At 40.1% G+C, this 18969-nt stretch overlaps 1 protein-coding gene and 1 non-coding gene across 2 annotated transcripts in view; both read right to left on the bottom strand.

Moving 5' to 3' along the window:
• The window catches only part of AP1G1 (adaptor related protein complex 1 subunit gamma 1), a 33737-nt gene that overhangs the window by 10075 nt on the left and 4693 nt on the right, over positions 1 to 18969 (bottom strand). The window contains exons 2-12 of the mRNA XM_033069434.2: positions 14865 to 15068; positions 10500 to 10624; positions 8234 to 8375; positions 6923 to 7019; positions 6012 to 6088; positions 4913 to 4921; positions 3755 to 3850; positions 3212 to 3292; positions 2873 to 2971; positions 2403 to 2458; positions 1701 to 1814 (exon numbers count right to left, since the gene is read on the bottom strand). Coding sequence (XP_032925325.1) covers positions 1701 to 1814; positions 2403 to 2458; positions 2873 to 2971; positions 3212 to 3292; positions 3755 to 3850; positions 4913 to 4921; positions 6012 to 6088; positions 6923 to 7019; positions 8234 to 8375; positions 10500 to 10624; positions 14865 to 15065 — 1097 coding nt within the window. The 5' untranslated portion in view covers positions 15066 to 15068. The remainder of the gene's footprint in view (positions 1 to 1700; positions 1815 to 2402; positions 2459 to 2872; positions 2972 to 3211; positions 3293 to 3754; positions 3851 to 4912; positions 4922 to 6011; positions 6089 to 6922; positions 7020 to 8233; positions 8376 to 10499; positions 10625 to 14864; positions 15069 to 18969) is intronic.
• On the bottom strand, positions 378 to 464 carry LOC117001707. Its single transcript, XR_004419105.1, has one exon. It is a non-coding gene; the product is annotated as a small nucleolar RNA SNORD71 (small nucleolar RNA).

The following is an 18969-nucleotide window of genomic DNA, read 5'->3' as shown; positions in this document are numbered from 1 at the left end:
CATGTTTATATTTAAAATTTCAGTCACTTTATAGCAGATACAGCAATACTGCAGCTATGCAGGAGTACAATGTAACCTTCATACCAGGCATTTATCTCAGCACACATTGCTTACCTTCAGTCATGTTACACATTTCATTTTGTTATGAAGTTCTTAATCGTATAGTTTAATCAATTCAAGTAGACAAAAAGACTTTAATTAAATGGCAAAGCCATTCTGAATTATACTACATGGACCAAAGACGAACTACAGCAGTTACAAGATGATGAGCACATGCCATGCTTCAGATAACCAAAACGTCTATCCCTTAAGTCCTTGAAACTTGCTGCCTGGGGACTCTGACATATATCCAGTCAATATAATGCTTCAATGAAGACAGTGCATTGTCAGCAGCACGAGTGTCAGCATAGCAACATTGTGCTCTGCTGATGGATCACTCAAAGGCTTCATCCTCCAACAGCACTCAGAAATGAAGCTCAGTTGTTTGTAGCATACCTGTGTTTTCCTAGCAGGCATCAACAAAATATTTTTGTGGCCTTCTACCTAAAACCTACACAAGGCTTTACTGTTCCACAACAGAGCCCCATGCTGGCTCTGAGACCTAACAGCAAGGCAGTCTGACTTGTTCAGCATTTAAGATACAAATTTGTGGTTTGGGATAGACTGCAACCGTAAAAAGAGACTGCATGATACCCATTACACAGCAGTTAAAAGTAAGTTTCAGAAGCAAGACAAATCCGAAGTCTTTCCTGTTTTACACATATCAATCTGAGCAGTGCTGTTACAAAAATCTAGAGTTGATTCAAATACAGGCACGAGTTTGAAGAATGACTATTGCAATAAAAATCTATAGTGTATCTAATCTGTTTGACTAGATGGAAAAGAGGTTGAACAGTTCTGAAGGTATATTTGTTAGAGCAGAGTTTGGAAAGAAAGAACAAGGAATCAACCAGCTGAAAGACTCAGTTTAGAAGAGCAGCCTTCCACACAGGCTGGCAAAAGTGAGACCAAACAGTTCAAGAATTTCCATGAGTGACAGAAACAGGAGAAAGTTACTGTCATGAGTAAAAAGAACATAACTGAAGTAATGAGAATAAACTGGAAGACATTAAGACAAAGCACAAGACAAGAAGTATTTCTCTAGTGAGATGTAAGGTTGAAAGCTTTCCCAATGCCCAGAGAAGTAGCAACACACCATGATTTAAATAACAAATGAACACCAAGGACAATAAAAGGATGTGGTTTGTACGCAAATTGTTTCAGCAATCAAATCTGAATTCTACCACTCCCTAATACACCAATACATTGTTTGGATGACTTAATACTGCTTCAAGGCAACATGGCACTGCCCATTCATCTGGGAAAGGAAACCAACGCGGAGCACACAAGAGTAGGTTTGATCGTAATCATAGTGCACAGAGGCTTTCCATCTTGGTGAGAGTGCACAAATCTGATCTCCACTGATACTGTATTTTCGAAAAATTCAGACAAACAGAATTTATTTCTTCTCCATGAAATGTAACAGCAGCTTTCCAAAGAAGGTGGGTGTACATCTTCATTATCTTGTTTAAATTATGGAACCATATTGTACCTTCATATGAGCCTCACAGTTCCCCAGGATTATTGTCATTTTCCCTGGTGCTCTGCTCACTTTCCACAGACTGTCAGCCTCAAGCCTATTTCACTGATAATCTGATTACCTTTTAATGGAGACATCCAGATCCTTCAGGCAGTCCACAATGGTGCTTCGGTGCCGCTGTACTGCATTATGGTCTGTCTGCACAGTTTTCAACAATGATGTCAAAGCTACATATCTGCAATGGGGACACACAGTCATCAGTGGTTGACAGAAGCCGTTTAATTTCTATGCACAGATACTGTCCCCATGCCTCAAACCTAGCATCAGTCAAAATTCCCAGGTTAGAGCCTGAAACCCATATCATGATTTCCTATCCAACTGCTTAGAGATGGTATTCAATTCTAGCAGTTTTAGCAATTCCTTATCCTGATTAACAGTGACCACAGCAGAAATAAACTCCTTTGTTGCCACCAGCATACAATCCAAAAAAATCAGTCTTTGCCTAATTTGTCAGATCTCCAGTGCCAGTTCTGATTTGAATAGCACCACAGACCACTTGGGACAAGACAGGAGAAAAATACAGACCTGATTAAGAAACAGATCATACATTCCAACTTATCAACTAAGAAGGGCAGGGTCACAGTTAAAGATTTGCACAGAGAAAAGAACACACCAAGATAGAAGCAAGCTCAGCAGTCACACTAACCCCAAGAGCAGTGATCCTAACATGGTGTCCTGGAAAGCTTGAATTCAGCATCATCTTTGTGCAATTGCTTCTCACACATTTTAAACTGGGGGTCAAAACATACTTTGTACAACTTACCTAATATTTTTGTCGTTGTTTAATAAGAAACGGCCTAGGATGTTAATGGCTAAGACCTGCAGAAAGAGTTAGGGAAGATCAATGATCTAAAAGGGCTGCTGGTCATCTTCATCAATTCATGACGACATCAAAGGCAACATGTCAAAACTAGCATTGCAGTTCTTAGCCAAAAAGAACTCCAGAAGCTGCCTAAGCAGAGGAAATGCTAAGAGATGCATTACAGGCTCACACTTGCACTTCAGGACATGCACTCTGCAGGAAATTTTGCCTTTTAATTTTTGTTATTTTATAAAACCCAAACACTGTCCCTCCTCCCCCAAAATGAGTACCCTTTCTGCAAAGGCTACAGACTTATCTAGAGTCAGATGCAGAGCTGTGTTATGGTGAAACAACGTGCTTCATGTCCTTCACACAAGATACTCTAATACAATCCTAGGGAAAAAACAGAGGCCATAGCAAAGGCAACTTACTCTCAGGCCGCTCTCAGATTTTATATCCATGATAGTCAGCACAGTTTCGTAGAGAATGGCATTTCCCACATTTTTACTTGTTTCTGTATTAGTGGCAACCTGGAGAAAGGAAACAAAATAACTTCAACAAATTCAAAGCAGAGCCCCTTTATGCTCTGAAAGTAAACGAAAGGCAGTGAAAGTAACCAGCCCTTACAAAACAGCATCACACTTGTGAACATGCATCTCTCAAAATTTCACTCAGCATGGCAAGCAGCTATATCATCACCAGTGCTGCTGAACCAAATTATTAAGAAACTAAGAGAAAGTTTAAACCAATCATCAGCCTTCAGAGCTTACCTGTGCAAGTATATCATTCATTGCTTCACTAGAATCATCATCATTTCTTCCTAAAATTCTTAGTAACCGCAGGATTCGTACCTATTTGATAAAATAAAGCAAAGAAAAGCTTGGATGACAGTGTTTGACATGGGGTCACAGTGGCAAAAAAGCAAAACAGGCTGCTGATTTCCACTCTTAAGCAAAATGCTTACCCCAGGTAAGAACTTTATCAACAGAAACAGGCTTCTGCTGTGCTTATATTCTTCCCACTAGTCAGAACTGGTCAGAGTCCCCTCGCCACCAGGCACAGCCTTCCAAAACCAATACATGCTGCTTCTCTATTTTGTCACATAATGTGATAAAGCACTACAACTGCTGGTTAAATTAAGGTAGGTGTCTTTCACTAGGGCAGATGAACAGCATTTGCACCATCAGCTCAAAGGAAGACCAAAAGAGCCTTAAAATCAACACAGGTGTGGTGGTAACCACCTCATCACACCTAAGGCTCAAAACACAGTCCTGGAATTAAAGCTATCAGTCACTGTTTGCATCAGTTCTTACCTGCAAAAAGGGGTCACTGATCCCAGACACATCATGCTCTGGTGAATATCCAGACATGATAAGGTTCTTCAGAATACGAACTAATTGGGGAACAAGCTGTGAAGAAGAGAGTTGTCCTATTAGGGTACTGTTGTTTTCCTGATCCCAGCTTTGAAGCACAGGTCCAACAACAAATCTTGTATTTGAAAGCAAGTCAGTCTCTGGATTCTTCCACATAGTTCAACCTGCACACCTAGACCTGCTTCTGTATGAATACCTACAGCTTGGCTAAGACACAACTAGAAATAGTTAAGCTGGGACCAAAGCACCATATCGTATCTTTAAAGTAGTAAATCTACATTTGTGATATAGTGCAAGAAGAAAACCAGTCTAGTTTCCCACTCATCTCCTTTTGCTCCTACCTTTGCTCTTCAGGAACTACACTGCTCTGAAAACATGCATTTCATAAAACACAAACAAAATGAACCCTGAACTTCTTGTATCTATCTGCCTTAAAGAAGAAACCAAAGGGTGCTGCAACATCTTCTCTCCAGACATAGTAACAAACAAGTGGAGCATTCCTGGAGCCCTTATTCACGTTTGCTTTTGCCTTCCAACATGCATGAATTTTCAGGACTGAGGACAGAACAAAGAGAAACATTACAGCCATGGTGACTGGTTGAGGGCCACCTCCTCCATCTTCTGGAGTACAAATTACACCCATGAAGTCTATCAGCACTGCAGTTGGACTGGGTAGCTCTTTGCAGCACAGAAAGCCTTTACAGCCAGCTAACTGTCTGTCCTGCTCCCTTCTGGGAATCACCCCAAGCTGCCCCATGATTCAGACAAAACACAAAGCCTAGTATGTGATAAGAAGAAAGCCCAGGGCTACAGCTTGCACACAAAGAAAAAAAAATATCCGTAAAGTATTCCTCAAATGAGGGGAAGGTTTGACGAAAGCAGGCCGATGTTCACAGATGGCCACAACTGAGATTCAGGGCTGCCATGAACGTGGAGGTTTAGTGACAAGACCAGCACACAAAGAGCATTAGACATGTACAGATGATCTAAGCATGTGGTATCAATCACAACTGTGTCATTCAGAGGCACTGCCTCACAAGGGACAAACATCTACAGATTCAAGGCAAACATGCATCATCTAGAAAAATTAACTCTTACCTTTTCATTCTAACTCAGCAGGATTCCAAACAGACAAAAGGGACAAAACAGACGAAGCAAGCATTAGGGACAGGTCAATGTTATACCATTCACAGCATAACAACTACAAGAAATAGCTAGAAAGAATGCACCTAATAAAATTTTGTGGACTCGGTTCTTCCCTTTTCCCTCAACTATCATGTTAATTGAGCAATTAGTAGCAGGGATGGTTCCTGCAAAATGAACCTCATCTGACTTTTTTCCTGCTTTGACATTTACAATCAAGGCAAGGGAAGATGCATGCAAAAATGCTAGGATGCACCAAAGAATTTTTAAATCCCTAATGATATAGACAAGTCAAGGAAGAAAGTAAACTGGGCATGCAAATAAACCAACACCTTTAAGACTTTTCAGACGAGTAAATGGCCTGCTCTGTTCTACCAGGTTTCTTCAATTTCTCCTTCTTTGACGAAGAATTTAAAATGACAAGGCAATTTTCAGATGCCCTTCTATTGGTAGTTTTTCATATGGCAATAATATGGCAAATTATAGCAAACAGCATAAGAAAGTCAGGAGAGTGATGGGAAGCAAACATTCCTAACCAGAGGCAGAAGAGTAACATCAACTCTCAAACCCTTAAGTTAAAATGGAAAATTGTATAGCCCAGCACGCACCAGGCATGATGTACCTATACAACTAGAATTTAGATCAGCGTTTTTGAATTGAGCATCTATAACTCCGTGGCTGTGGTTAAGGCATTCAGGTGTTGGTACAAGCTTCAGTTTTTCATCTTTGTCTCTATGTTTACTTCATCTGTGATTCCAGTGTCACTATGCAATTGGATACAAAGAGTGGGGAAAAACCTAAGGGACCATCAAAGACAACTTTCAATCTAACTCTAGGATTAGTTTTATATTGCACAATCTTAAGCCTGATGTTTTGTAACTTAACCATTTACTGAAGGGGATTAGGCCTAGTTACACAAGAAGTTCCTACATTTAATGATTTCTTTAAAAAAATTTAGCAAACAGTATCATTAAATTCCTCACTCAAACAATTGTAAGGATTTTACTAGAAAGTCATGAATATAAACTTTGCAGTATTACCAGTTCACCCTTACCTTTCTAAAGTGTGCAAGCATGTCTGGGCTTCTCTCACACATCTCTGTGAGGAGGACAACTGATGTGTGAAGAACACCTAAAGATGAAGGGGGGGAAAAGAAAAATGTATCTCCATTTACCATCATTCCACTGGCTCCAGACATTTGATAAAGATCACAAGAAAATAAAAGGAAAGAATTAAAAAATATTCTTGAATTCAGCATGTCGTATCTATCAGTACAGATATTTGTGCTGTGTCCAAGGGAAAGCAGACAGCAATGTGCTCACCTCTTAAAGCTGCAATTAAAGGCCAAAGCAGGAGATAGACTTGATTTGGTCTGCAGAAACTCACATACTAAACATGACAGTAATGGTCATAGCTGGGCTACTGACCTCTGAGGTCTCTTTTAAATCCAACCATTCTATGATTCTACACAAACGTAAGACTCCAGAAGGACAGGATGTGTTAATTGCATTGTGGGTGCCAAGTTCCTCACACTTTCTGATTTCCTCTTCTGATTTGGGTAGCCTAGCTGACCTTAATCTCATCTTCCTCAGGAGGCCTCAGAACTCCATTTTAAAAAAAGACTGCACAAAAAAAATACCTCCAAACCTAAGAAGTCACTGCCTTAGAGTTACTTTAGGCAGTGTACAGGATAAAAATAAAATTTTCCCATTTGGCTCACTCTGAAGTGTACCAAAACACAGTGAGACTTCTTTTTGTCACCTATGCCATGGTAAAGTCCTGTTGACTAGCAGTCATATACATCCCTTCCTTCTAAATGACATTTGCATTCACTATGTAGAAATGGAAAGAAACAAATCATACTAATACACCTCTGAAGTTTCCTCCAAACAAAAGGCTTAGGTAACAAGAGCACTATCCTCTAGAGAGTGGTCTAGCCTTGCTAAGTACAGTCTCGGCTATTACCGTGGTTCTTCTCGTTCAGCAAGTTTTTGGTGGCTGGCAGGAACATCTCCATGAGTTCAGGCACCTTTCTGATGACATGGACAGCGCACAGCGCTGCCTGGAGAGGAAAAACACTTCTGTTAGTACACACTGCAATTACAACAACACCTGTTCTGGGAATATCTAGCACAGTGGGAACTATAACAATCCTCATGATAAACAAAAGCCTACAAAGTTTACGGTGCACTTTTCCAACTCTGTATTACAAGTGTTACTGAACAGCATTCCAGAAGAGAGTTTAACAAAGGGGAGCACTGAACTACAAACTAATACTCCCCCTAGCAATGGTTCATTTTTACATTATTCACATAAGAAGTGTTATTATCTGCAAAGTAATTCTGCCTTTATCAGGGCTATTTCAGTCTGTCTTCCTGTTGCTGGGAAGGAGATAACGTATTGGAAACAAATAATTAAACTTACTGTAAAACTACGGCTTATTTATTTTCCCTCCTTCCCCAAAAAACAACTTCCTCTTGCAGGTGATGGGTGCTATGAGAAACAAAACTACACTTCCAGGGTTTTCTGAAAAAACACATACCTATTTCTTCTAGAATGAAGAAGCAACCGGACACTCTATTCCTTGCACCTGCTTGAAAATCAAGTGCCTCTTTCCAGAACATGGCAAGACCTTTTAGTATTGCTTTCCCCACAAACTCTCTCTATATCCAGCACTAGACAAAGTAAGAATGCATCTCTTCCTAAATCTTACTTCTTCACACTCTCACCAAGACTTATCAATAAATAAATAAATCTGAAAGAATGGGGTTGATCACACTTTGCTGATGTTATAAATTTCTGCAGCACATGTGCCATAAGTGTTTGTCCATTTCAAGACCTTAACCCTTTTAGCACTCATACTATTGTCACCATCAGCAACAGAAGACATCAAATAGGTTCAAATCTTCTGATATCAGCCTGCACTGTTAATAACCACAGTTTCTCTGGACTTATCTAAGAAGATAAATAAAACTGGTGACCAGAATTTTGAGGCTAACATTCATGAGAGGGCAAGTGTTCATATTATCACCAATAACATTATGGAAGGAAGTACAAAAACAGAAGCAACTGCCTTGCCAATTGGAGGCTTATCTTTTAGATGCTTACATACATTCCTGCTATCAACAGTCAAGGAGTTTTGAGCTCTGTCTTGCATGCTGGGAAAATATTCACTCAGTGTAATCTTAGTCATCTAGTATTCCAGATATTAGCAAGGTATTCAATCAATCCTGCCTCTTAATCCATAACAAAGTATTCGAAAGTTTCCTGAAGTACCTTCTTCCTAAGGTAGGAATTGGAAGTTTTGAGGAGCTTTTCCACCTCTCCTGCAAGGTCTCTGCACATTTCTGAGGAGCCCATGCAGCCAAGAGTACAAAGTGCCAGCCCCTGCACATACTGTGTGCTATGATTAAGGTCACTGTAAAGGAGAACAAAAAAAGGTCAATCAGCATGCACACAGAGAAACTGAACACACAAAAAAGGGCATCTATAGCTAGAGTCATCTAACCAGCAATACATGGCCCAAAAGAACTTTCTGGATTTACAGCAGTGTGGGAGCATGACTTGGGAGCAACAGAAGCTTGGAGTGCATGTACCACAGGGTTTGCTACTAATTCTATTTAAACTCCTCAATTATAAAGATAAAAAACTTGGTTCAACTATCAGGTTGACCCGTCAGGGTATCCAGGGATTGGGCCGAGAAGAGGGAGGACTATACAGAATTCCATTTGAAATAGTTTTAGCTTTGGAACTTGCATGAAAAGTACAGACCTGCAGTGACACTGTGGGTTGTCATGGTTTAAAGATGTCCTACAATAGACTTTAGCTTCTGCATTTACAAACTAAACAGTAATAGAAAAATCTGTGTAAAAGTATCCTCTATCCTGACCAAAAACCACAAACCCCACCACTCACACACCTTGAAAATAATCCATACAAGAATTCTGTTCAGCAGTTTTTCCTATACACATGCCTAAAGAAGTAATGAAAAGTAGTCAATAAGAACCTAAACTACCTAACAGGAGATGCTATCAATGAGGCTAGCTACCAAAGCCACCTAAGCACAAGATAGCATAGCTTCTACCTGGCAATCCCAACAGCCTTTAAAATTGACTTTACACCATTTTTCCATCTGTGTTTGGTACTAAGGTTCCCACAGCACCCAGGATTCAATGCTGAAGAAAATAAAAAATACAGCTCCTGGTTTGGGAGGCAAGGGGAGCTGGGAGCTGCAAAACAGAAGAGCTGGGGAAAGACGTGGTTCCTAACCAAACATGCAAGAGGTGCAGAATTGAAAGACAGTATCCCGGTTGTAGTATGAGGCAGTTATGGCAACATGCAGATGAAGGAACTGTTAGCACATGCTACTAAATAGGTTGCTCTTTTGTTTCCTTCCTTTAACAATTTTTGGCAGCTATATAAAGCTGTGTGTATCACAAATACATGCTTCAAGAAGTTGCTTTCCTTTTTGTCTCAAAAATGTGTGTTTTGCTACGAAACAGTGAAAAACAATGCCATAAATAAATCTCTCAATATCCAGATAAAAGCAAGACACAATAGTAGATTTAGAAGCTGAAGGAGAAAGCAATACACAACTCGGGAGATGGTGGGAAGCTGGCCACTGTTTTTGCTCAGCTACCGTCTCACCCATTTCCAGCTGAAACTCATCACACCCTTACCCAAATTCACTGTAGCATAAACAATCAAAAAAGGTGTTAACCTGCAGCCTGGTTCTAATGGAACTGCCTCACAGACACAGCATTTCAGTGCAAGATCTTTACACAAAAATCTCATCTCCTGGATAGGTCCAAAGCTAGCAGATCCTCAGGCCCACAGCTTGGCAAGTTTCTTTCAAAGCACTTTGAGGCCACAGCGTAATTGAAGAGCAATACTTTACTAATATCCGAGAGGCTTATGTGCTAACAGTACATAATAATATAAACAGGTACACCACACACCACCTTTGGGCAGGTCAACCAGAATCCAGTGGTTCCATACCTGCTCCAATCCATCTTGAAAAGAAAACACACTCATTGTCACCCACTAAACCATGAAGTAAAAAAGTCCCACTTTAACATTGCTTTGCTGAGAGAAGTATTAAAAAAATAGTAATTCACACCCCCTCTTGTCTGATTTCAGTAAAATGACAGCACATCCCAAGATGCTGCCTTGCTTCCAATGAAAACCACTCCTCAGGACCATTAGATGTTAAAAAGAAAGCAAGATACACAGCCTTGTTCCTTGACAACTCTTCAGAGCTTGTCAGCAGAAAGAAACATGCAGGATATGTGTTGCTTACTACATATGCCTCTTCAAAACCAATGCAACTTTATACTCTCTTTCCACTAAAGAAGTTAGGATGGCCCAATACAGAGCACGACTACAACAGCCTTATTACAGTCAACAGCATACAAAAATTTCACCATACCAGTTTTCTAACACAAGGGAAAAACCCTAAAGAACTCTAAGTATCACTCTCAGAAGGATACTTTCTGATACTGAAACCTCAAAGCATGGTTTGATGGAAAGGTGATACCCTTACTTCTTGATGCAATTGGTCATAAGAAGATGAACATCCTGTCTCTCATCCAGCAGCAACATGGCACCTAAATACCCAATGCGCTTGTCTGTGAATTTCTGAGATGCAATAAGCTTGAGGCACTCCAACTGGAAAAAAAAAAAAAAAAAAAAAGAAAAAGAGAAGAAAAAAAAGACATCATTAGCTTGAAACCACTTCTTAGGTTGAGAAGAAACACATTGAATTTTGACACGTAGTAATGTATGTATCTCAGAATGCCCTTTCAAAGGTGCATTTGCTTCCCATTTTGGTGGTGTGCAAAACCAAGAAAGGTTAAATGACCTGCCCAAAGTTCCAACAAAGCCAGCAGGAAGGTCATTAGCAGCTCTGGTGCCTTGAAGTGGCCAGACACTGCTGGTCTTCCATGACCTCACATATACCAAATATGGGGGCTCATATCAGATCACAAAGTAAGTAACACATGGACAGAAATGAAAGATACATCAGTAAACACAATATAGTAAAGATCTGGAAATCTCGATCATGTCTCATGTTTGATACGCACGCGAAACTTTTTAACTAGACTTAAAAGGTTACATTTGTCTACAAGGAAGAGGATCAGTGCTCTGTAAGCTGCAAAAACAAGGACGTGTAGTCAAGGGGTAATGACTTCAAATGGAAAAAAAGGCAGGTTTAGGTTAGATATTGGGAAGACATCCTTGTCTGTGAGCGTGGTGAGGCCCTGGCACAGGTTGCCCAGAGAAGCTGTGGTGCCTCATCCCTGGAAGTGTTCAAAGACCAGGCTGGACTGGGCTTGGAGCAAGCAGGCGTCCTTGCCCAAGGCAGTTGGAACTAGATGACCTTTCAACCCAAACCATTCTGGGATTCTATTACTCTAAAAGTAAATTTTGTTTATGATGATCTGTAACTAACTTGCTAGCTAGGTAAAATGTAGATTGTCAGAGATAGTTACATTTCTGCACTTCTCTGTAATCTCTGGAACACCTGAAGTTTACTAAAATCTTGCGCATTTCAGCCACTACAAGTGTCCCTTTCCCCCTGCAGAAATGGCCACAGGGATCAATAGCACAGATGAGATTCCCAAGACAACATACATAGTTTCCACCTGCACTCTGCTAATTTAAAATTTGCTAGCTCATTTTTACATCTGACACATTTAAAATGAAAAACAAAAAAACAAACACAGATATTCTGACATTGCTATGCACTAAAATAGTTTTCTCTAACAGGTAACTGATCAACTATAATCTATGTTTACTTTCTGACAGGAAAGTAAAGATCTATCCCTCACAAACAATTTCTGCAAGTCTGCTTTACAAACTAGGTGGAGCAGCAAGTAAGCATACACAATATGTTTGAGGATGGGTCAGACAGAGCTGGCAACAGATCCATGGCAAAGGGAGCATGCACAGGCAAAGATTCAAGGTGTCAGGAAAAGGAAATCATGGCTCCAGCTAGACAGAAGCTTGAACAGGGCAACAGATACAGGTGAGATGCAAGAAACACACACATCACAGGAATAAAGTTGCACAGTATAATGGTAAGAAAATTAAAGTTGAAGTGCCAGAGAAAAAAAGTGCTATGGCCTAGTCCCAGTCCTGCAAGTTCTCCTGGCTACACGGCATTAGAACACACACTCAACTGTTCACATTGCTGCCATATGTGAAAGCCCAGCCAGTGCAAGGGTGACAAATTGGTAAGAAAAGGCTTGAAAGAAATTGAGTTCAGTGTACAAGGTTAAAAGGGGATGAAAACCTCAAATAAATATCTCTGAACAGTAAGACCAAAGGTAACTGAATTTGCACAAATGCCCAAGATCAGCCAGAGATAACATACAGAACACTAGCTATCAAACTCTCATGTTTCCAGTGCTTTCTGTAAGAGAATAATGCACCTCTGAAACAGCCTTCTTTCCTGGGTTTACAAGATAGTTACCCAATCCTCTGCAAAAATGTGACATCAAATTGATGACATATCAGCTACAGGGTAAGAGCCAATGAAGATAGATGAATGACTGAGGAAAAGCATAAGGAAACTGATGACTGCAACAGACATTCTAAGATACATTTCTAGTACTTTTGAATTTAAAAGTTATTAGTGAAATTTACCCCATGAAAGGCTGATGAGTTTTTGTTTCACTTGTTTATAAATACATGCAAACTGGATTCATGCACAGTAATACTAAGAAACATGATCAGCTGAAGCTCTCACTAGGTATAATTAGTGGAAAAAATCTTGATATCATCAAATCCATTTCATTGAAACGAACAATCAAAATCTGCTACATGACTACTGTAACAGATACTACTAGCATGTAACCAGACTACAACTGACCCAACTTTTATTGGCATAGCCACTCTTCCAACTGGCATTTTTTTTCAAATAGAAACAATGACAATAAAAGTTATTTGAGCATTTGTCCAGGCTGACAACTTCTAAACTCTAAACAAATGGCCTTTGCACATGCTCAGGAGACAGCATGCCATCCAGTGCATATCAGCATGCACTGGTTAAATAGGCACTCACTCTCATACTTGTGTACAAGAGATCCCAGGTCAAAGTTGAGGAGCCCTGGCTTGGACAGTGATCAACCACTCACTCCTAGTTACCCACACTGTTAGCTGCAGTCTGCTTATAACTTTAACAGAGACTCTAACACCACTTGTGGCTCTCCTGTTTTTCAGCAAAACATCTTTCCTGCATATTCATCCTGTCACTCTCAGAAGCTTACTGTCTACAATGCAGGAATCTATCTGCAAGACTAAACTGCTGGAACAGCACATGGCCTAAACAGGTCCCCAGCTCACACAAACTATACTCCTACACAACAGCAGCACCTTGAAAATTCCTTCCAGCGATAAGTGTTAAGGACATGCAAAGGTCTCTTATACTTGTTAAAACCCTTTTTCAGCATTGGGCTCTATGCTCTCCTGAAAATGCAGCTGGTATGTTACAAGAGAACCAAGGGCACTGAATGAATATCCTGCTCCCCAAATAGCCAGAATAGGTGCTTCTTTTTGAGATGTAGCAAGCCTGGTAATAATGGATACTGAACGATCTGCTTTAGCCTTCTTTCACTAACAGTGAATTTACCATTACTTATCAAAGCAAAAACTGAAAATTTCTACTTTAGTTAGTAATGTTAAATTAGTAAATTTAGTTAGTAATGGTAAATTAAATTATTAAATTATATGGTAAATTATAATCTTCCTTATATGGGATTAAATACTTGAGTAACAAGATAGAAGAATGATATTTAAATAATGTTCATAACATAGGCCAAACATTGAAATTCTAGATGACACTTATCTGTAACACTTTCATTATTCTTATGGCTCCAAATACTTAGCCTTAATTTTTGTGATAGGAAGCTTCTCTCTTGGACCAGGGAGACTGGCTATTGAAAAGTGTTAAGAACAGAATAATTTACAAATTCACTTGCTCTTTTTCAAAAACTCATTACTCTGAGAGAAGAACCCAATAATACAGAAGTAAGATGAGGCACTTCATATGCTATAGGAGAATCCAGACTTACTAATCCTAACTCTACCTGCAATTTGATTTCACTGGTTTGAGCTTACTGTTTCAGTGAGACGTATTAGGATTGTTAAATCTAACCACAAATGGATAGACACACACAAGACATGAAACTACTTGAAAGGATACAACAATTTGACTGATTTAAGCTTTACTGACAACCTAGATTATATTGCTATCAACAGGACACTTACCAACTTCAAATCAAAACTGACTATACCCCAAAGACTAAGCAAAGCTAATCAGAGGGACCTGTGTAGATGAAGAGCTTCCATCTTCCTGTCTCCCTTTCCTAAAATTTCTGTCAAAAATAGCACATCAAAAATAAGCCAAGAGATGGAAAACTCACACCTGCATTCTCCATGTCATCTCACTAAGACGGGGATAAAGAACACCAACTTCTGATTGCCAGGAACAGACAACTCTTCTGCCTCAAATATACTGCTTTACAAGGAAAAGGGTATAGAACCTCCTTTGAACTATGTGGTACTTTTCAGAGACAGAATTCCAAACCGCTATTTGGATCCAATTGAAAAACATCCCTATGTCTTGGACCATAGTTTAAGCACTACTGCTCTGCAGAAACATGGATGGTGAGTACGGCAAAAGCAGACTAACCTCAAGTTTCAAAACAAAATATCTAAGCCTCAAACAGCAAATCTCACTGACAAAGTCTAAACTAACACAGGTTCAGAACATACATGAAAACAGATCTCAAACCATCCCAAAGGACAGCAGAACTGCACCTAGGAATGCTCTGAACAAGTCAATGTGCCCAAAACACAGAAGACAGACTGCCTTATGCACAGAAGGCACCAAATTTTAACCTACCTGTCCAAAATGTGCAGGATATCCCAGCATGTGCATATACAGCAGCTTTGCCACGTTTCTGCATCGGTACGTGTTATCTTCCTCTCGGAAGGATGACCGGATAGCAGCACATTCCTTTTGGATCATCTCACGCTCTTCTGCCTGAGTTCTTGCTGTCCGGATGGTCCGGATCAACTCCCGCAGTCTGATGGGGGCTGGCATCCTCTGAGAGCAGAAAGAGGTCTGTAAAACTTCTACTGTCTCTAAAGGCTTCATAACGGTCTCAACACCTCTGTATGTTCATTTTTTTTTCTTACCCCACAATTATGTAAGTAAAATAATGAAGAAAATACAGACTACTCCAGTAGCATGGTTAAGAGTAAACTTGAGAACCCAAGGACTTCACTGTACCTGACATCTGCTCTTCCAGAACATTAGAAATGGGAACTACTCCAATTTGAGCCAGCTGTCAAGTGAACATAACATGACTCCCCATCTGAAACAGGCAGAAATGGCACTCGGCAAGTACTCTAATATTCACATCATCTGCCTCTCTCCAGAAAAGCCAGGCTCCAAAGACAACTGATCCCAGAATCATGACAACTTGGGATGGAAATCCTCTACAAAACAACTCTTTAATAACTTGCACAAGATTTCATCTAATTGCTTCAGATAGCCATGCTTCAAAAATCCTGCCAACTTGTGCCACATACACTTCCTTCTTAGAACTGTGGAAGTCAGCAGAAAAGCAAATGGAAGAGCAATCTTACGTGTGTGGCTATTTCAGAGAATCTCGTTTCAAAAATGAACAATTAGCTTTATGACATCCTTTTATCACACCCCAGTTAGAACAACCCTTTCTGAAGCAAACCACCTGTGACATTACTGTCTGGCAGTACGGGCATGCAAGGTGTATATGAGAACACTCAGAGTAGTTTTACTTCATCAGAGGGAATACTGACGGAGCCATCTGACTCAGAGCAATTTAGTCTGCCAAGTACCTGTTAAGAGGAAAGTGGCTGTCAAACATAATCCCAACTTTAGAATTTATGTTCAACAGTTGAACTTTTTAGTTCATGCTCACCAAAGCTGACTTCTGACTTTCAGGGAGCTCAGGCTATATAAACATCTTTACAGCCTTCTTCCATTCATGCCAGCTTGCAAAGAGAACTGAGCCCTATTGATAACAGGTACCAGACCAACTTCTAAAAAGTCGCCATGCCAGTCTGCTACACATTTTGCCTGGGTCACCATTCCCTCTGAACACTGTCATACATTTTAAGCATTGCCTTGTAAGAAAAAGATAGGCATTCAGGTGCTGCACTAACTGCCTTACATGATACCACAGAACAGAGGGGCTGGGACACAGAGTTAACAGCTTTTCTCTGCCTGCAGAAAGGCAGAGAGAGATGCACACACAAGCAAAGGTGGTCTTACAGTAAGCCAGACAAGTGCAGCTCCGAGTCCTGATTATAAACTCATACATACACTAAGCCTCTTCAACCAAACCATGTAGACTCCTCACATTTAAGTTCCCCATCTTCATACTTTAATAAGTTTGAACTTAGAGACACAAAGCAGCCAGTTTTGAAAATGGAAAGGTAGAGATATTCCTCCTGCATAAGGAAACTCTGTCCCAAAATGCTGACATGCAGAATCAAGACTATTGAACACATTAATCCTTACTCTTGCCTGGTATCTCCATGTGAATTCACAACATCTCCTCACATTGCTGTGATATGAATAAATTAATGGTTGCTATGCACTCATGCTGCACTGACAAACATAACAGAAATAGTCACAGAGAAGTCAGAAATCCATCTCCAGAACAAACCCTTCCATGGCCACTACCTTTGCTGACATGACTGCATGTAATACAGTTCTGCACCCTTTCTGAAAGGGAAGAAAAGCAAAATGCAGCATGCAGCACTCAAGGGGTAGATGTAATATTAATGTATTCATATAAAATGCCTTCTATTTGTTTTGCCTCACTATTATTTTCCTGAGAATTGGTAACATTGTGGAGTTTTGATTGCTGCAGAGTGCTCAGCTTGTGCTTTTCACAGCCATATCACAATCTCAAAAACCTCTTTCCTGGATGGAAGCTGTCCACGTTAAGTGCAGAATTTTTAAGCCTGGACTCACCTACTCCATACACATATCACATGATTCTAAACTGATCTTGATACTCCCACACTCTTGTCCAAAAACTGGGCAGAAGTTAGAGATAAAAGTGCTACTGCAGAAATACTGCTCTGCAGTCGATAGGCAATAATTTCATAATCATAAAGATCACTCGTGCAGCTCATGCTGAAAAGGGTGAGTCCAGTCCTTCCACTGTGTGCACCCTGGCATTCCAGAGACTGTCCACCAACTGGCACATACAAAAAACAGCCTGCCCCCTTCCTCCCAAAGGCAGCCCTTAGCTACAGCAGTCTGGCTTGTACAAAGAGAGGCAGCAGTGAGAAAATGTGGCTTTGGGAGACCTCAGTGGAGTGGAAAAGAGGCGAAAGGTTCACTCCAGCATGAATCTACACTTATGCTATGGTTCTGTACCCTAGTTAAGCTTAACTACAACGTCACTGCTCCCAAGAATTTACGCAGTGGTAGCTACTACTAGTCTAGCTATTAAAACCATGACTGATTCCTTTATTTTAAAGAAAGCATTCTTCACAAAGTTTTTGAAACACTAATACATAATCTGTAAACAAACTGAGGTTTGCCAACAAATTGTTTTGACATCACAAGTTGTTTTGATCCCACTCTATATCTGAAGGTTTATAAACTGCTGAATGCTGCTATCTGCAGCCCACTGCCTTTCTCGTCAGCAGACCAAAATCCTTCTGCAGGTATGCCCATGGAAGGCTTCAGCATCTTAAGTTTGCTGGATAACAGAAAATAAAAGGAAAGACTGCCTAAACAGTTCCAGTTGATGGAAAAACAGAATTCAACAGTGTTACTCTGCATGTGAAGTACAGCTTCTAACGAATAGTTTTTTTTATCCTGCTCTGGTGTTTAGGCAGGACTTCCTGTCTCACTGAGAAGGCAGGTACAATGACAACAAACTGAAGATCTAGTTGGACTTCGCCTGAACATCATTCAGATATTGAACAAAGCGAATAGTCAGTACTTACAAATGCCCTTAAATAAATAATTACCAAGGCACACTGTAAAGATTATTTTTCCTCCTCACTTCACAACCACAGGAAAGTAAGCAGAACCAGCACCTTAGATAGCAAAGAACTAATGAATAAGACTCAAGAACCAATTTCTGAAGCTTCCTGCCGTTCTCACTTGTGTAACAACACAGTTATACAGAGTCTAACCTGAAGGACTGACTAAGAGCAACTGTATCTCACACACACATCCTGCCTGATAGAACAGACCAATTCAGAACTGCTGTGATGGAGGACAGTATCAAGGACAAAAGACAGAGTAGTGATTCACTTTCCAATATTCAGAACTTCTATCCTTGTGCTTCAACTACATGCCATTTTTTTTTAGTCAATATCAAATCACTGAGCTTTTTTTAAAATATACATTTGAATCTGTCCCATACAAAAGGTTTTCCACCCATCTAGGTAAAACAAATCACCTCAAATGTTCATCCTTGAAGCTTGAGCTTTTCTTGCGTACAGTCTTCCAGTATTTCAATACTATGTAATTCCCGTGCAATGTAGCACACCGTATTTTCTTCCCCCCCACAATAAAGCGTTCTCTTAATACCAAAAATTCTGGCATCAGATACCTGCTCTTTGCCTTCAGTGCCTTCAAAATTCTTCTGCATGCTAATACACTGGAAATCTCATCACAGTTCTGAGTTCCAGACATTTCAAATAAGTGTAAGCAGTAGTTACTGCAGATGAGAAGAAACTTTGGACATGAGAACACTTAAATTCAGAAACATTACAGAAGAGATTAACATTTACCTAGTCTCAGCAATTTCAAAGCCTATATAATGCCAACAGACCTTTACTGCAACAATGGGAGGACAACTATATAATCTAGCAACAGCAGACAGCAGAGCTTCGCTTTAGCTGATGCCTATGCGCTCCTTAGAACTTCCTCCAAAGTAGCAAATCTTGTTCTTCAGGATTAGTAAACGTTTTTCCCCAGTACAGACACA

This window comes from Catharus ustulatus, chromosome 11 (genome assembly GCF_009819885.2).
Source record: "Catharus ustulatus isolate bCatUst1 chromosome 11, bCatUst1.pri.v2, whole genome shotgun sequence".
NCBI classification, from domain to species: Eukaryota; Metazoa; Chordata; class Aves; order Passeriformes; family Turdidae; genus Catharus; species Catharus ustulatus.
Note: the sequence above shows the minus strand (reverse complement) of the source record. Positions and strands in the feature narration are given on the sequence as shown.